This window comes from Manihot esculenta, chromosome 6 (assembly GCF_001659605.2).
Source record: "Manihot esculenta cultivar AM560-2 chromosome 6, M.esculenta_v8, whole genome shotgun sequence".
Lineage (NCBI taxonomy): Eukaryota > Viridiplantae > Streptophyta > Magnoliopsida > Malpighiales > Euphorbiaceae > Manihot > Manihot esculenta.
Window position 1 is genome coordinate 22,080,179 of NC_035166.2, and position 18,241 is coordinate 22,098,419.

An 18,241-nucleotide genomic window follows, 5' to 3' on the forward strand; every position below is an offset into this window, starting at 1 on the left:
TCTAGTATACTTATTTGCTCTCTGTTCCCATGGAGAGCATTCTTTGATTTTCTGTCTTAATTGACCCAGATTCTGCGGAAGCTTGAAGAGCGAGGGGCTGATTTAGATCGTCTACAGGAGATGGAGGAAAAAGATATTGGAGCACTTATCCGTTATCCCCATGGAGGGAAGGTATCTATAGATATTTGTAAATAATGAACTTTCTCATTCTAAATTGATTATTCACTTCCCCTTTTCTAATTTTCATTTATTGTGGGGTCGATGGAAGTTGGTTAAGCAATATTTAGGGTACTTCCCATGGATCCAGTTATCTGCAACTGTAAGTCCAATCACCAGAACTGTTCTGAAGGTAATTCATACTGAATGACTTCTATATTAGGTACTTGGAAATGTAGTTTCTGTTTAACCGTTTGAATTTGAAATGAATTTTGGAAGTGGACTTATGATGGTTATTCAATTTTTTAGGTGGATTTGCTCATAACACCAGAATTCACATGGAAAGATCGTTTTCATGGTGCTTCACAACGTTGGTGGATTGTTGTTGAGGTGCTGACTTAAAATCACATTCTTACATGTTTGTTTTCCAGGGGTAGCAGGCATGGTACACTTTCTAGATAAGAAAATTTTTGAACCAAAAATTGCCTCATTGAAAGCTAGCAGGAGCTTTGAAATTAATTCTTGTTGACTCAATATGTTTATAACTGGGTCTCTTGAGTGCAGTCAGATGCATGACAATGCTCACCTGAAACATAAAATCAACGTGTCTGTCTATAAATCCATAATTTAGCCTTGTCAAATACTTTTATTTTCTTTTTCCATAATTTTTTTGTAAAGATAAGATTATCTGGGGAATGTATTGTATTGTTGACTTAATTAAGTGCTTTTTTTTTATACTAATGAATGTGCAGGTTTTTCATTCAAGTTGACATTATCTTTTTTCTGAAAGTTGCTCTCATTGACTCCTGCAGTAATGGTAGTTTTGAAATTTTATGCTTCCTTTGAAGTTGTGTTGTACGAACTAGATCATGCACATTGCATACTTGTGCCAAGTTGAATAATTGTAATAAGTTAGATGGTCATTTATATTTCATTAGTTGCTGGTGACTTGACAACAGTTTATACAGGATTCTGAGAATGATCACATCTACCATTCAGAGCTTTTCACTTTGACAAAGCGAATGGCACGAGCAGATCCTCAGAAGCTCACATTCACTGTGCCAATTTTTGAACCACATCCACCACAATACTACATCCGTGCTGTTTCTGATTCATGGTTGCATGCAGAGGCTCTCTACACTATCTCATTCCATAATCTAGCACTGCCAGAGGTACTTGTGTTTTGTCTAATATTTTGTTTCCAAAGATTGTTTCAATGCTTTTTTTTTTGTCTGCCCTCTCCTTCCTCACTTTCCCATTTACTTAGCACTTTCAAGTATCAGGTGTTCTCATACAAATATGTGGTGTGTTCAGGCTCGTACTACACATACAGAACTTCTAGATTTGAAACCACTCCCTGTCTCATCACTTGGCAATGTTACATATGAAGCTTTATACAACTTTTCTCATTTTAATCCTATACAAACGCAGGTGTGTTTCAATATAGATTTTGTTGGCTTATGTTTAATGGCTTTTAGCTGTATCAAACTATACTGCATTAGTTACATGATGCTTTTGTTTTGAAATTGCAGATATTTCACGTCCTTTATCACACGGACAACAATGTTTTGTTAGGAGCTCCCACTGGTAGTGGGAAAACTATATCAGCTGAACTTGCTATGCTTCGTCTCTTCGATACTCAACCTGATATGAAGGTCCCCCCTCACCCCCACCCCCACCACCCCCACCCCCCTTGTGTGCAATACAAAAGGCAATGAGCTTTTGTTTTGGTTGCACCCTGGTGGTGCTCTTACTAAGTTTTTATTTACCAAAAAATAACAAAAAAGGTGAAAGTGACTTCAAGAAAAATAGTTTTTAAAAAAACTAATGCAAAACATGAAAGGGCAGGGGTTTTCTTCCCTATTAAATGGCCCACTGTGTTACCTGCTGGCATTAGAGGTCCAGCAGAAGAAAACAATGTAATCAGAGCTATAGCTCCGATATTGAATGGAAGAATATAAAAAAATGGGTGAACTATTGCTACAGGGTATGTATGAAAAGTATGTTATAGTTGTGTTTAATGGTGACAGTCTTTTCTTAAAATTTTGGTTTGTTTATTGACTTCTGGTGGTATTTAGTATCTAGTTTAGTTGTGTAGTTCTAGCAAATGTGTTGGGCTATTCATATCCTTGTGAACTCTGCTTAATTGTTTATATGAACACAGGTTATTTACATAGCACCTTTGAAGGCTATTGTACGGGAGAGAATGAACGATTGGAGAAAACGCCTTGTCTCTCAGCTTGGAAAAGAGATGGTGACAAAATTTATTCATTAGATGTTTTTTGTCTGTGATGTTGCATGCATATAATGTGGGTGTATCTTCACCTGGAATTGAGAGGATGTTTTATCAGGTTGAGATGACTGGAGATTACACACCTGATTTGATGGCCCTCTTGTCTGCGGATATCATTATATCTACCCCTGAGAAGTGGGATGGTATAAGTCGTAATTGGCATACTCGCAGCTATGTAACAAAGGTGATTTAGTTGATGTTTTGTCTTCATTTCTAAAGGATATCTTTTTAAAAATTTATTCTTTTCCATGTGCTAGCATTTCATATGTTGTTCTAAGCATGTGCCTTTTGATTGATAGGTTGGGCTTATGATTTTGGATGAGATTCATTTGTTAGGTGCCGATCGTGGACCTATCCTTGAGGTATTAGTTATTAAATGCTGGTAACTGTAATATGTTTCTATTTTTTTTCCCAGTAAGATGAAGAATTTATTTTGTCAGTTGTATTATAATCTTCCATGACTGTCCTCTCTGGTTTATGTTTATTTGAAGAAAGGTGGGACTGGATTAGGAATAATTTGTGAGAATCTCATGATTGATTACCAAAATCTTAGGAGTGATTTATTGTTGATGGCATTCAATATATGTTGTATATCTTTCATTATCAATATGGAGTTCTATATACTATATAAAAGGTACATATGTGAATGATTGTAGTTTTTTTTTGAGGTTCCGTTGATATTGGCTCTCTGCTGCCAAATTGTGTCTTGTTCTTTTCTCCTTTCTCCTTTCTTTCTTTCTTTTTTTTTTTCTAATTCCAAATTTTAACATGGTATCCATCCAAGCCTGGGTGTAAGTTCTTGCTATTTTTCTTTTTCATCAGAGCCAAGTGTTGAAGTCCCGAATCTATTCTACTTTTTTATCAGGGCCAAGGGTTGAAGTCCCTACTCTATATGTTATCTTTCTTTCCTCTGATTGTAATTTTCTTTTTCTTCTCCTTTTGGGTTGAAGTCCCAAAGGCTGGAAAGAATGTAGATCTGGGTTGAAAACCTAGGACCCAAGGCCCTACCAGCTTTTTCAGGAGTAATATTTCTCCAAGGATAGAGGACCTCCTCCCTCTACAGTTTTAGAAAAGAGAAAAAACGGAAAAATATATATATATATATGTATGTATATATATATATATTTAAAACAGGAGGGAGAGTGCTTGATTATAAATCCATGACTTTTATAGAAGTCTCATTAAGGGGGAATGTTAAAATTAATGAGATTTTTTGTTTATGAGAATTTTATGAATTCAAGCTCATGAATTTGATTATCAAAATCTTAAGGATGATTTGTTATTGGTATCTTTCATTATGAATATCAATTCTATGTACTATGAAAGATACACAAGCGAATATAATTTAGTTCTTTGGAGGTTTTATGTTTGTGGATATAGACTCTTCATAGCCGAACATGTAATCCTTATTTTGTTCTTTTCTTCTTTCTTTTTTATAATTCTAAATTGTAACATTTGTTATTCCTTTTTCTTTTCTTTTTTTTTTTTTATTTTTTATAAGTTTTCGTTCTTTCATTTTATGTACATGTCCAAATATGCATGGGTGAAGGGTTAGTTTCTGATGGCAATATGTGCTCTTCTTTTATTTCTTTATTTATTTTTTTTTATCTTTGAACACAACTATCAAGGGTGAAAAATTTTGGGAAAATTTTGAGTATTCTTGTATTTCACTCTTAATATTTACAATTGGTCTACATGACTATTTATACACAAAAAATCATATCTAAATAGGAAGCAAATAATCAAATAATAATTACAGAGATAATTAAGAATCCTAATCAGATCAAATTATATCCCTAGAATCAGCTAGGATCATCAAATAAGTCAACACTCCCCCTCAAGTTGGTGCAAAGATGTCGCACATGCCCAACTTACAAATCAGATTAGGGTAGATCTTATTGTTGAGCCCTTTAGTAAACACATCTGCAAGTTGCCCAGTAGAAAGCACATGAATTAGACTCAAGACACCTCTATTAATTTTTCTTTAATGAAGTGCCGATCAATTTTAATGTGTTTCGTCAGGTCATGTTTGACTGGATTTTGTGCTATACTTATAGCAGCTTTATTGTCACAACACAAGGTTATCTTGTCTCTCTCGGGCAATCTCAACTCTTCCAATAACTTCTGCAACCATAAGAGTTCACATACACCTTGGGCCATTGCTCTGTATTCTGCTTCAACACTATGTTTTTTGCTCCTCCAGATGACAAGGTTCCCTCCCACAACTGTGCAGTAGCTAGAGGTGGATCTTCTGTCATCGAGAGATCTTGCCCAATCTGCATCTGTAAAAACTTCAATTCGGAGATGACCATGTTTGGAGTAAAGAGTTCTTTCCCTGGCGTAGACTTTAGGTATCTCAAGATGTGAAGTACAGCCTGCATACGAGTCTCGCGAGGGTCATGCATAAATTGGCTGACTAAGCTAACAACATAGGCTATATCCGGTCGAGTGTGTGAGAGATAAATCAACCTTCCTACCAATATCTGATATCTTCCAATATCCACGGACTCACCAGTTCCTGCTTCCAGCTTGTGATTACTTTCAACGAGAGATTCTGCTGGTTTACACCCCATCATACCAGTTTCTTCCAAAAGATCCAGAATGTACTTCCTTTGGAAGATGAAAATTTCTTTTTCTGATCTAGCCACCTCGATACCTAGGAAATATTGCAGTTTTACTAGATTTTTTATTTCAAATTCCTGAGCCAATAACCTCTTTAGTTGAGCCATTTCCTCTTTATCATCTCCTGTTACCGCTATATCATCAACATACACAGCAAGAAGGGTGATTTTACTCTTATGATATTTGATAAACAGAGTGTGATCATCATTGCTTTGTTGGTAATCAAAGGACATCATGGCTCTGCTAAACCTGTCAAACCAAACTCTGGGAGATTGTTTTAGCCCATACAAAGCCTTTTTTAACCTGCACACCTTTTCTTGTGTCTTCTCATCAGCGAATCCAGGAGGAATTTCCATGATCACTTCTTCCTCTAAATCTCCATGGAGGAAAGCATTCTTCACATCAAACTGTTGCAAGTCCCGGTCCAAGTTAGCTGCGCAAGATAATAGAACTCTGATTGAGTTCATTTTTGCAATTGGGGCAAATGTCTCTTGGTAATCCACTCCATAGGTTTGGGTGAATCCTTTAGCAACCAATTTGGCTTTAAATCGTTCAATTGTACCATCAGTTTTGCTTTTCACTGTGAACACCCACTTATAGCCAACGAGTTTCTTTCCAGATGGAACAGTGATAAGCTCCCAAGTCTCATTTTTAGTCAATGCTTTCATCTCTTGAATTATTGCTTCCTTCCATTTAGGAAAGTTAGAAATAGGATGTTTAGTACAAGATCTGACCCCTTTTCTTTGTGCAATAGGTTTATCTAAGTCATAGGATGTTTAGCATGTCAATGACTTTCCTCTTGTTGAACATGGGCGTGGGCCTCTTCTAGAGAAGGAAAAGGATTTCTTTCTAACACTTGAACCCGAGTTGGATCATATTCGTTATTCACCCCTGCAAGAAAATCATAGACCCGCTCCTTTTCCATCATTCTCCGAAATTTGACTATATCTCCAGTGCAGTCTGCCTGGAAGTCTTGATAGTAATCAAGTTCCTGCTATAAGTCACATAACTCAGAATAAAATTGGGAGATAGTCATTTCTCATTACTTAGTACTATGAATCTTATTCCGAATATCATAAATTTGGGCATCATTCCCAATCTTGGAATAAGTTAAAGACAAAGCCTTCCATTCAATTAACAAATAGGACTTAGAGATATGAGGTTTGATAGAATTAAGTAACCATGTCATAACAAGACAATTATCCGAGTCCCATTGAGGAAAATCTGGATCACTCTCATCCAGTTGCTTTTTATTACCAGTGACATAGCCTTGCAGTCCTCTAGCCTTGATAAACAACAAACAAGACCTTGACCAAGCAAGATAATTAGTTTCATCAAGTTTTATGGGACTAATTTGCAAGGAAGGATTATCAGAGTTAGGAATTGAGACCTTTTTACCTTCTGCCATGGTAAAGATTTATGAACCGTGAAAGAATAGGAGGTACCCAAGGTTGTACACACAAGAGAGCCCAATCGATTCACCAAAAGACCGGGTAATAGCACGGGAAGGCCGAAAAGATTGTCGGAATCGTCGCCAGAGTGATCGGAGCGGCGAAGCAGCGACAGGCGATGGGTCACGTGCCGGGAAGTGGAGGCACGTGAGCCTCACGCGCGGGCTTTTCCGGCGTCGGAGCTGGTTGATTGGTCGGCGGCAGTCCGGCGGTTCTCCTGGTGCCGGCGGTGAGAGGAGGAGAGGCTCCTAGATGGGTTAGTACTCAAAAAGGTAGATCTAGAGTTTGAAAACTCTAAAGAGGAAAAATTGAATTTGGACCCAAAAATCAGGAAAAGGTTCTGATACCATGAAGAATTTTAGGAAAATTTTGAGTATTCTTATATTTCTCTCTTAATTTTTACAATCTGTCTACATGACTATTTATATACAAAGAATCATATCTAAATAGGAAGCAAATAATCAAATAATAATTACAAAGATAATTAAGGATCCTAATCATATCAAATCATATCCCTAGAATCAGCTAGGATCAGCAAATAAGTCAACAAAGGGGAATGTCATTTGTTCTGGATTATACTATGACATCTTTAGGACTTCTTGTTCTAGCTAGATAGTAGATAAACAGCCAGAAGGATGTTAAATTGTTTGGGCGTAATGAAGTGGTTGGAATGAGAAGAAACTTGTGTCCAAATATTCACATTACCCTGACTGGTTAACTAAGATGGAAATTAGAACTAAGGGTGTATGCATATTTGCATCTTTTGTCCCTTCACAATCATTAATTATCTCGCCTTGTTTCCTTAATTTCCAAAATTGTTCTAGCGTCGTTAATATTTTTAACTGAGAACTTTGTTTGTCCAGGTTATTGTTTCAAGGATGAGATACATATCATCCCAAACAGAGCGGGCAGTGCGATTCGTAGGTCTTTCAACAGCTTTGGCAAATGCAGGGTATGTTTTGTATGAAGCACAATTCAAGGATCTGACATCAGCCTATCTTGTCATTAATAATTTCTCACTCTATCTCTTTTCTCCAGCTATGTTTTATATGGAAGGACGTGAATTTTAACTACCTGTTGACACATACTTAGAGTTTCATTCCTTAATAAATAAATAAATAAATAAGATAAAATAATAAAAATTTATGGGATATGTTACAAATAAAGAAATAACTAAAAGCTAGATTTTATTGAAATTCAGGTTTTGCTCAACTACTTTGGAGTTGTTGCTTTGGCTCTATTTAAAAATAGCTTTCTTTTGACACAAAAATCCACATTCCATTAGAATCTGAAAGTACTCTTTATAGGTTTCGAATAATAAAAATCGAACTGTGTCATAGGTACTACATATGATTCAAAGTGTGCATACATGCATTAAAATATGCACATTTCTGATTTGACTGGAGTGGAATTTAGTCACATAGTAAAATATTTCAAATTAATGTTCCTTGTATTTTATTAATGGTGAAATTGGGCCTGTTAAATGAACTTTAGCATACATATAAGTTTAGAGAATATTGCATGCATGTATGATTAACAATAGAGTAGTTTCAGTAATCCCATACCCATGCTTGCACGACAAAACTATTAAATGTACTGCCATCGTACAGAAGTTAAAAAAAATGTTATGCCCATATATGAATAGAAAAGGGGGAAAAGAAATTGATTTGGTTTATTTACTTGTTTAATATTATTTTGAAATTGTAATAATTGTAAACTACTGGTCAAGCATATTGCTCACGAGCACTTACTGTTTTTTATTTTTATTTTTTTAAAAAAAAATAAATTAGATGGTGTCCTAGTCTTGTTTCTTTATTTTTCCTCTTTTGTAGGAGGTGATTGGGATGATATCAAGGTGAAACACTTTTTCACGAGTTCCCCTCTATCTTCTTTTCAAAATAAAATAAATACATAAATGAATATTAAATAATTCTATATCTTGATCATGTTGTGTCACTGTAGTAGTTACAAGGGTATTTAGATGATCGTTTGACAAATTTTAAGGACAGTGAGATGCTTTTTCTGTTGTGCTTGTTTCCTTAATTTTTTTTTTCCAGTGACTTGTCTGATTGGTTGGGAGTTGGTGAAATGGGACTTTTCAACTTCAAGCCAAGTGTAAGGCCTGTGCCTCTAGAAGTACATATCCAGGCAAGCGGATACTGTGTTTGACATTGATTATTTCTCTATTCTCTTATAACAAAAACTGGCTTTTCTTAATTTGATAATCTTTTCTCTGCATGACATCCTAAATTTATTATTTAATGGTAATGTCTTCTCTTCTTTTGTCTATTGTCCCATCCCATGCTGTGTATGTATTTATGATTGAGATAGTTCCACAAGTCTTTATGAGCTTAGTTAAATATGTTTGTATCTTTTCGTGTATATTCTCAATTACAACATCAAATAAACGTATATGCAACAAATGAATTGAATATTTCTTTAAAAGAATATTTAGGTCTTGATTAACACCTTAATTTTCTATGTTTGTGTATATTCTCAATTACAATGTCAAACAAATATAAATGCAACAAGTGAATTGAATATTTCTTTAAAGAAATATGTAGGTCTTGATTAACACCTTAATTTTCTCATGAGGAATTGAAAAAGCAGCATTAGAGTCTGTTGGAGAAGTATATTCATTCACCAAACTTCTTGCAAGATTAAGGGTTATCATGACTCGGGCAAAAATATATTTAAAAGATGTTTGCAAGTATAACTCTTTTATGAAAATGGTAATTTTGTCTGGCTGCTTGGGTTCGTTGGTAGTTCTCCCATTAGCTTTTAAGTAGGTTAGTTTGAGTAGGTTGTTCCTAAATCAGTATAGGAGGATCTAACAAGTTGAGGAGTCGTCACAATCTCATGATGTGACAGTGGGTTGCTTTGTGTATTTGGAGACATTGTAGGGTTGAGAGAAACTCTACAGCCACTTGATCGATGCAAAAGTTCAGTAATTTTGTCTCCCTTGAAAGTAATTCTTGCTGTTTCTTTATGTATCAAATGTAGGTATTGGACCTTTTTCTTTCTCTACTTGCTCTTGGATTGTTTTCTTCTTTAGGTGCTCTCATGAGCTTCCATTGTAGTTGACTCCCCTTTGTTTTGGGCGCTTGCTTTCATGAATCTATCACTTTCAAGTTGCAAGAGAATTGGTCTTATTTCCCCATTGGATTGACTTGATTATGATGTTTTGGTAAAACTAACGGTCAACAAAATTTTATAGAGAAATTGCGTCCTTTGAAGTTCCTGAGAATATATAATTGTTGTTTAAGTTGTAAGCATTAGACAAGTATGCCATATTGCTTAAATCCCAATAGAACCCACTTATTATCTGCTTGATTGGACCCCAATCTCAACAGCTTGAAGCCTAAAATTAACAACACAACCAATCCATACCCAGAAACCAAAGTTGACAAAATCAATCAATCTTTCAGCAAGAACCTCAGAACCTTGTGTTTTTTCTTGTAACAATCGCTTTCGAAGGATGTAGGGAAGAGAGATTCTGTGAAGCTTGTGAACTAGGGATCTAGTCATAGGACGATTGATAGAGAAATCACCTTCTTCGAGAGTCGCTTGCCCTTGTTTTGGTTACGTCCTCACCTTGCTGAACCTATAATGCTGAAGTAAGTGGAAATAGGAGCTCATTGGAGGGAGCTCTTAAGTCTAACATGTCAAGACTCTTTAGGAGGAATCTCAACTTACAATTGATTTGTAAATAATTTAGCTGATGCCCTTTATTGAATTAAGAACTACATATATGTAGTGGAGGTTCCATGAATACATCAGAATTCTAAATTAAGAGAAACAATTCAAATCCTACTGTCGATAACAGCAAACTCAATTCGAAGATAAAACTAAAAATAAAATTAGAGATAAAATTAAGGATAAAATCCTATCTATTGTCTTATCCTCATCCCTTGATCTTGAAAGCACATCTCTTTGAATTTATCAGCTTGAAACATATCTCTACTGCTGCTAATCCATATCTTCTCACCGTGTTGGTTCCTCTTTCCCATGAAGGCATCCATAACAGATTCCTATATGCTTCTGCTTGCCACCGTGAATGTAGCTCTCTGCTATTGTGTTTATGTGAGTTGGTTTGGGTTTCATGATTGGGAGAAAGAGAATGGAGATTAAAAGGAGAGGTTTGCTTCTGCACATTGTGACTCTGGCTCTGTAGTGACTAGTGAGGAAGGGCATGGCTTGGATTTTGAGAAGTGAAAGAAATGGAGTGAGTGAGAGAAAGAGAAATAGAGACTGAGTGGACGAAGCACAGTAACTAAAAGAAGTTAAACTTACATTTCTTTAAGAAGTTGTTTTAGTTAGATATGCTCACACGTTGGTGAAGCCATAGTCTGGTATTATGCATTTCCACTTGACCTCTCAATTTTCACTCTCATGTGTGAGTGTATGTCATCTTTGTGAGCTTCATGCTGTCACTGTGTCTTGGAGGTCCTTGTACATACATGAGATTGAGAATGCGGATTATTACATCCCAATGACTAGGGCTTGGAGAGCTTGACTCACCACAACTACGGAAAAGAAATATATGGTTGTGTGACTATTAAATAATTAAGTTTCCCAGCAAGTCTTTGATATCTTTCAGGATTTGTCATTGACAACCATGTCCAGGAACAAATTTGAGATTTGGTTTTTGGAGTAGCCATATGTATGTAGTCTGATATACTAGTTTCCTGCAATATATAGTGCATACTTTCTTTGTGAGATTGTGATTTCTAGCATAGTTGTTGGAGCAGAAAAAGAGAATACAACAGAAATAGCCCAGGAAATAGAAGTTTGATTTTATTGAAAATTTAGGCAGAAGCCTTCATTGAAAGAATAACAACCATACAATAATCTTCTAGCCTTACCCAGCCCAACAAAAGCTGAAAAGTAGATAAACAACTCAAAAAGATGTCCCTTCTACTGATAAGAGAATTGTTTATAGACATTCTCAGATTCCTACGCTCCTGTCACCCGAGGAATCCTCCAACAGCATAACCAACTATTTTGTCTTTTCCCCAGCAGTGCAAATTCTGGATTCTTCTGCATAACCCTTTCTCTCTTTCCCTTTTACATTTCTCCTGAAATAAACCTTCAGGGCCTTTCGTTCTTGGCCCAAACATGCACTTGATGGGCTGCTTCTATCAACACTTCCCTCCTGAGAAGCAACCTTGTCCTCAAGGCTGAAGGTTGGATACTGATTAATAAAATCGTCGAAGTCCATCCAAGTGGCCTCCTCAACTGAATGATTTTTCCATTTAACCAGCAACTGATTGAATTTGCGCCCATCCTTGAAAACAGTTTTCTTGTCTATGATGGCCTCGGGTTCAATGGGATCCTCCTCCACAATTAAGTCTTTGGCAAATTCCTGAACAACCGGATGATTCCCCACCACTCTTTTAAGTTGAGAAACATGAAAGACCGGATGTATTCTTTCATCTTCAGGCAGTTGTAGACGATAAGCAACCATCCCCACTTTTTGGACAATGTGAAAAGGGCCAAAATGTCTAGCTACCAATTTTGTATGGATAACCCCTCTCATGAAAGTTTGTCTGTGTGGTCTTCTCTTGAGAAAGACAACATGCCCCACTTGAAATTCCACATCTCTACGGTGCTTGTTAGCAGCTTTTACCATTCTTTGTTGTGCCTGTTTCAAATTATAAGTTAACTGCATCAATAATTCATCACGAGTACTGATTTCTACTGCTACAGCTTCAGCTTTAGTCTTACTCGGTAAAAGTTGTTGCAATGTCGGAGGTCCTCGGCCATAAGTTGCCTCAATCAGTATAATGTCCGCAGCTGAATGGTAACTTGTGTTATACCAAAATTCAGCCAACTCAATCATTTATGCCACTGTTTTGGCTGTTTTGAAGTAAAGCATCATAAATATGTTTCTAATCCTCTGTTTAAAACCTCTGTCTGACCATCCGATTCCAGGTGGTAGGCTGTACTCATCTTTGATTAAGTGCCCTGTAATCGGAACATTTCAGCCCAAAAACTGCTCATGAAAATAGGGTCATGATCACTCACAATTGTTCGAGGCATGCAGTAAAGTCGGACAATTTCTTTAGTGAACTTTTCTTCCACAGACTTTGCAAAATAAGGGTGCTTCAATGCAACAAAATGAGTATATTTAGAGTATCTGTCGGATAACCACCAATAGTGCACCAGCTCCAAAGGAAGTAGGAAGACCTGTTATAAAATACATGACTATGTCTTCCCAAACTTTGCTAGGGATAGGAGGTGGCTGAAGGAGACCAGCTGGAGATAAGGTCTCATATTTATGCTTCTGGCAGGCCAAGCATTCAGATACAAACTTTTGGACCATTTTCAACTTTCCTGGCCAATGCAAGTTGGAAGACAGACGTTTATAGGTCCTGAATGTCCCAGAGTGCCCTCCAGTAGGTGTCGCATGAAATTCTTCCAAGAGTTTTGGAATGCAAGAAAAAGTTGCTTGTAGCACAATTCTTCCTTTATGGAACAGTTCATCTTGAATCAAAGTGTAGTGCCCATAACTTTTCCCCTTCTTCAACTTCTGAATTATCTCCTCTAGAGAACAATCTGAAGTAATTTCTTGTTCAAACAAGTCCCAATCCAACCACTACGAACTGTAGAGAGTGTTTAATTCAGCTTTTTCCTCTATCCGGGACAAGGCATCAGCGGTGTAGTAATATGTTGTTCCATCAAATGTCTTAAGCTGCTTTGGTCGGTGTGTACCAAAAATTTCCATACCAGGCCTCCAGTGCCTAATTGCAAGAACCAAAACCATCATTTCGTGTTCATATGTAGATTAAGGTTTTTCTGAGATAAAGCCTTGCTAAAAAATAAGCTATCAGCCTCTTGTCCTGCATCAAAACTGCTCCCAACCAGTCCTTGATGCATCGCATTCTACAATGAATATTTTAGTAAAGTCGAGTGTAGCTAAGACGAGAGGTTACCAGAGCTTGCTTAAGGTTTTGAAATGTTTCTTGAGCTTCTGAAGACCATCGCAGCTTCCTTGCTGCTCCTTGTGTAACTGAGTTAATGGTTGAGCAATGCTACCGTAGCCTTTTATGAATCTCCTATAGTATCCGGTTATCCCAAGAGAGCCACAGACACATTTGGGAGACTTTGGAATAGGCCAATTGATCCCACAGGACACTTTGGAAGGGTCCATAGCCACTCCTTGAGAAATTGCATTTCCCAGATACTCCATCCTCATCCGGCCAAACATGCGCTTTTTTCTATTGACCTGAAACTGCTGATTGCTCAATAACTGCAATACCAACTTCAATTGCCGTAGATGTTCATCCCAAGTTCGAAGAATACCGATATAAATGTTCATCCCAACTTTAAATTCATTCAAATGCAGGAATGCATAACAGACTCTTCTAGCTCCCTTTTATACTTCCTTGCAGCAGAATAACAAACTATTATTTTCTATTTCTCGCCTTTCTAGAACAATCTAATTATTTCTTCCCAAACTACCATTATTCCTGAATCTCTTCCTCTTATACGTGACACATCACTGCCTGTGATAATATTATTACTGACATGTACTATGTACGCCATCAAATAGATGTTCTTACAACAAAAGTATGACAATAAGATATTGAATGATCAGCTTCACTTCAAGTTATCCCAAAATAGTGGAGAACATCATTTAACTATTCATACCATGCCCTTGGGCAGTTATTTTAGTGCACAAATTTTGTGTAGCTAATTGATAATGTGGAACTAATTTTACTATGTTCTATGTCCGCTGCTGGCAATGTATACTTGTAAAGCTATCGCATGTTCATTTATTTAGTAAACGGCCAAATACATAGTTATCCCATAGACTTTACAGAAAAAATCTCATGGCACTCTTAACTTCTAAAACGTCCCTTTCACGCCTATACTCTTAAAAGGTGGAATTAATTAACCTTTAGATGCACAGTCAGCATCAAGAATGAAGGCAAAGAGTGAGAAATTTTAGTTAATGCTAACATGAAAAAAAAAACTCTGTCAAATGTCCACGTAATGACCTTTTAACATGTCAGCAGCATGTGTGTGTTCACGCGACAAGCGACTGTGCATTTGATGGTTAATTAATTTCACTTTTTAAGAGTATAGGTGTGAAATAGGACGTTTTAAAAGTTAAGGGTGTTACAAGACTTTTTTTTGTAAAGTTCAGGTGTCTACATATGTATTTGGCCTTTAGTAAATATTTGACTTATTACTGTTTCAACTATGTAATTAATGATGATATTTCTCGGTCTGTGTTATTCATTCATGCACGTTATACTTTCCACTGTATGCCGGTCTAGCTTTTGACAGTCAAGTGATGCATTTCTTGGTTTTGTCCCTTTTTTTCTGGTGATATGGAACTTGATGAATGCCTAATGTTTTTCCCTTCATGTCTGGAATTTTAAACAGGGATATCCTGGAAAATATTACTGCCCAAGGATGAATAGCATGAACAAACCAGCATATGCTGCAATATGCACCCATTCGCCTACAAAACCAGTACTCATATTTGTATCATCTCGTCGCCAGACAAGGCTTACTGCACTTGACCTTATTCAGGTGAGATGTAGCATTGTTTGGAAATATAGCTTGTTCTATAACATCTTCGCCATTTAAACAAGGTGTTTTTGTGTTTGTAGTTTGCAGCAGCAGATGAGCATCCAAGGCAGTTTTTAAGTATGCCAGAAGATGCACTGCAGATGGTTCTTTCTCAGGTCACTGATCAGAACTTGAGACACACCTTACAGTTTGGCATCGGGTTACACCATGCAGGACTAAACGACAAAGATAGATCTCTGGTTGAGGAACTTTTTGCAAACAATAAGATACAGGCACATCTCTCACTTACATGGTCTATAATTTTGCTTATTTGGGAAGGACATATATCTAAATATCAAATTGATTCTGTTTATTGACTTGTAGGTGCTAGTATGCACGAGCACACTTGCTTGGGGGGTGAATCTTCCTGCTCATCTGGTAATTATCAAGGTAAGTCAAATTATGTATATCAAAGTTCACAAGTTTGCTGAAGAAATTACACACTTTTTTACTTGTGCTATTGATGTAAGAAAGAATTGGGAATTTGGGATTGATAATAATTTGGATTTTCTGATACAGACACGAAGCAATATACAAATCTGGACATACTGGTTATTGTTGACAAATGAAAGCTTAATAGATACTTCCATAGCTAATGCAAAATTTTGAAACTATTTTAATGGATTAAATGGCAGCAGAACAATTGCAATGAAGGATAACTTTTGGGGATGTTTTATAGTTGGTGCAATTTTAGCTAATCTGTAAATTTCTAAATTTGATAGTTTACGTGGCAATTAGTCTAGGTGGCATGACACATGTATTTTTGTTTAATTGGCCAATTGGCCGAAAAAGGCTCAATGTTTGTGTCATTTTGCATTTTAATCCAAAAGTTTAAATTTGAATAAATTGGCCCAACGTTTGTGTTTGGGTGTAATTTTGGCCGATTTTCAAAATCAAAATTAAAGATAAACAATCTAATTGTGAAATATGTAGTTCATATTTTCAATAATTATGAATATTTTATAGCATGCATGTTATTTAATCCAAAATAGCAGCATACAAAATAATTAAAGATAATATATCTATTATAAAATTTTCATAATTATTAATGTAAAACAAACTCTATCTACTATTGCTGCATATTTAATAGTTAGATTATTATTATTTTTAAAATTAAATATATCATTTAACTATAATCAAATATAATTAAGTATGAGTTAATATTATTTTCATATATGGAATTAGTTTATATTTACAAAATAATAAAATATTACATATGACATTTTATCTGAACTCTTACATTTTGATTTTTGAAAATTGACTAAAATTACATCCAAATGCAAATATTGGGTCAATTTATCCAAAATTTAAATGTTTGGATTAGAATGCAAAATAATATAAATGTTGGATTTTTTTCCATCATTTAGTCACTAGTTTATATAATAAATAATAATAATAATAATAATGCCACGTAGACTATCAAATTTATAAATTTACGGATTGGCTAAAATTGCATCAAAATGCAAAAGTTGGGCCAATAAAACTAAAATTAAAAAAATTGGATTACAATGTAAATATGTGCAAACCTTAGGCTTTTTTAATCAATTGGCCTTTAATAGTTTCATATATGAACAATTATTTGGGGGTGGGGAATGTGACGCTTGTGCCTTGTTGATAAGGAATTGACCAGGGTTTGAATGAAAGGTTTCTAGGGCTTGATGACGCTACCTACCTAAATTCCTTGCATTGCATCAAATTGAAAGTACTGTTGTCATCAGTCATCAATATTATAATTAGATTACAAGTCCAAATAACTGTGATTGATTAAAATCCTTAGAAGGATGTAATTAAAGTCAAAATTAATCTTAAACCTAGAGGACTTGGATTGTGAAATAAAAAGATTTCAAGTTCTCATAAGTCCTGCATAATAACCAGCATCTTCCTAATAGAATTTGTGTGTAATTTCTAAATTAAAAACAAATCATAGTAAAATTTTAAATTTCTTGAAAAAGATAAGCACCAGCAGTTCACAAAATCATTTCTGTTACCTTACCTGTGTCAATATGCATGTTTAAAATTAAGTTCTCCACTTCATTTTATTACTCAAATCTTAAAAATAAGTTCTCCACTTTATTTTATTATTCAAATCTTAAAAGTTGCTTTGGTGGAGGTAGTTATACCATTGGTCTATGGATCATTGTTGTAAGGTTGCCCAAATCAGTATGAGCTTTCTAAGTAATTATGCGTCTTGCAGTGATTTAAGGCAAGCTTGGGGGAGGTGTTTTACCTACTGCAAGGTTAGATTTAAGGCTCAAGATTTAAGGTTAGATTTAAGGTTATAGTATAAAAAACAGAGGAGAAAATTATTTGAAGAAATACAATAAATTGATAAGCATACTAGTCCTCTGTAAAATTGGTCACAAGTCATACATAGGTCTGGGACTTGCGGAATTATTGATTGGCATCTGAGATGCAAGTCTCATAAAGATCATTATTATACTGTTGCCTTATGAGAGAATAGGAAGTGTCTTAAATTTTTAAGTTCGTTCTGTTATCTCTGTGTTGAATCTCTTCATGAGAAGCACAAATGAAATTGCTTCAGAAAAATACGCATTTCTCTTGCAGGGTACAGAATATTATGATGGAAAGGCAAAGAGATACGTTGATTTTCCTATCACAGATATCTTGCAAATGATGGGTCGTGCAGGCCGCCCACAATATGATCAGCATGGAAAAGCTGTTATTCTTGTTCATGAACCCAAGAAGAGCTTCTATAAAAAGGTCAGATCATTGCTGGCAACTTCTGAATGTATTGTGGTACCTTTAACTGGTGTGTTTTGGAATGTGGGACTATGACAACTGTTCTTTTGTTGCAGTTTTTGTACGAACCGTTTCCTGTTGAAAGTAGTCTAAAGGAGCATCTGCATGATCACATCAATGCAGAGATAGTTACTGGCACAATTTGCCATAAAGAGGACGCTGTGCATTATCTTACATGGACTTACTTATTCCGCAGACTGGTATCGTTTTTTATGATCATCACAATGCAATATGAAAATGAAATATGGACTCAAGTGGTAATTGGTGTTTTTAGTTTGAATCCTTTAGGTCCTTAGTTGGTAGTTAATAGCTAATAGTCTAAAAGGTGTAAAATCTATGATAAAGTCTGCCAGCTGGACTTTAAATCGTGTGGGGA

At 35.7% G+C, this 18,241-nt stretch overlaps 1 protein-coding gene across 3 annotated transcripts in view; it reads left to right on the forward strand.

The window, feature by feature from the left end:
- Positions 1 to 18,241, forward strand: part of LOC110617908 (DExH-box ATP-dependent RNA helicase DExH14) — a 52,435-nt gene that overhangs the window by 16,915 nt on the left and 17,279 nt on the right. For all 3 annotated transcript variants that reach the window (XM_043957225.1, XM_043957223.1, XM_043957224.1), the window contains exons 25-40: positions 70 to 171; positions 269 to 349; positions 466 to 546; positions 1,125 to 1,328; positions 1,471 to 1,587; positions 1,689 to 1,811; positions 2,321 to 2,410; positions 2,508 to 2,633; positions 2,749 to 2,811; positions 7,386 to 7,474; positions 8,580 to 8,670; positions 14,917 to 15,066; positions 15,147 to 15,338; positions 15,430 to 15,495; positions 17,671 to 17,826; positions 17,922 to 18,065. In XM_043957225.1, the coding sequence (XP_043813160.1) occupies positions 70 to 171; positions 269 to 349; positions 466 to 546; positions 1,125 to 1,328; positions 1,471 to 1,587; positions 1,689 to 1,811; positions 2,321 to 2,410; positions 2,508 to 2,633; positions 2,749 to 2,811; positions 7,386 to 7,474; positions 8,580 to 8,670; positions 14,917 to 15,066; positions 15,147 to 15,338; positions 15,430 to 15,495; positions 17,671 to 17,826; positions 17,922 to 18,065 (1,875 nt within the window). The remainder of the gene's footprint in view (positions 1 to 69; positions 172 to 268; positions 350 to 465; positions 547 to 1,124; positions 1,329 to 1,470; positions 1,588 to 1,688; positions 1,812 to 2,320; positions 2,411 to 2,507; positions 2,634 to 2,748; positions 2,812 to 7,385; positions 7,475 to 8,579; positions 8,671 to 14,916; positions 15,067 to 15,146; positions 15,339 to 15,429; positions 15,496 to 17,670; positions 17,827 to 17,921; positions 18,066 to 18,241) is intronic.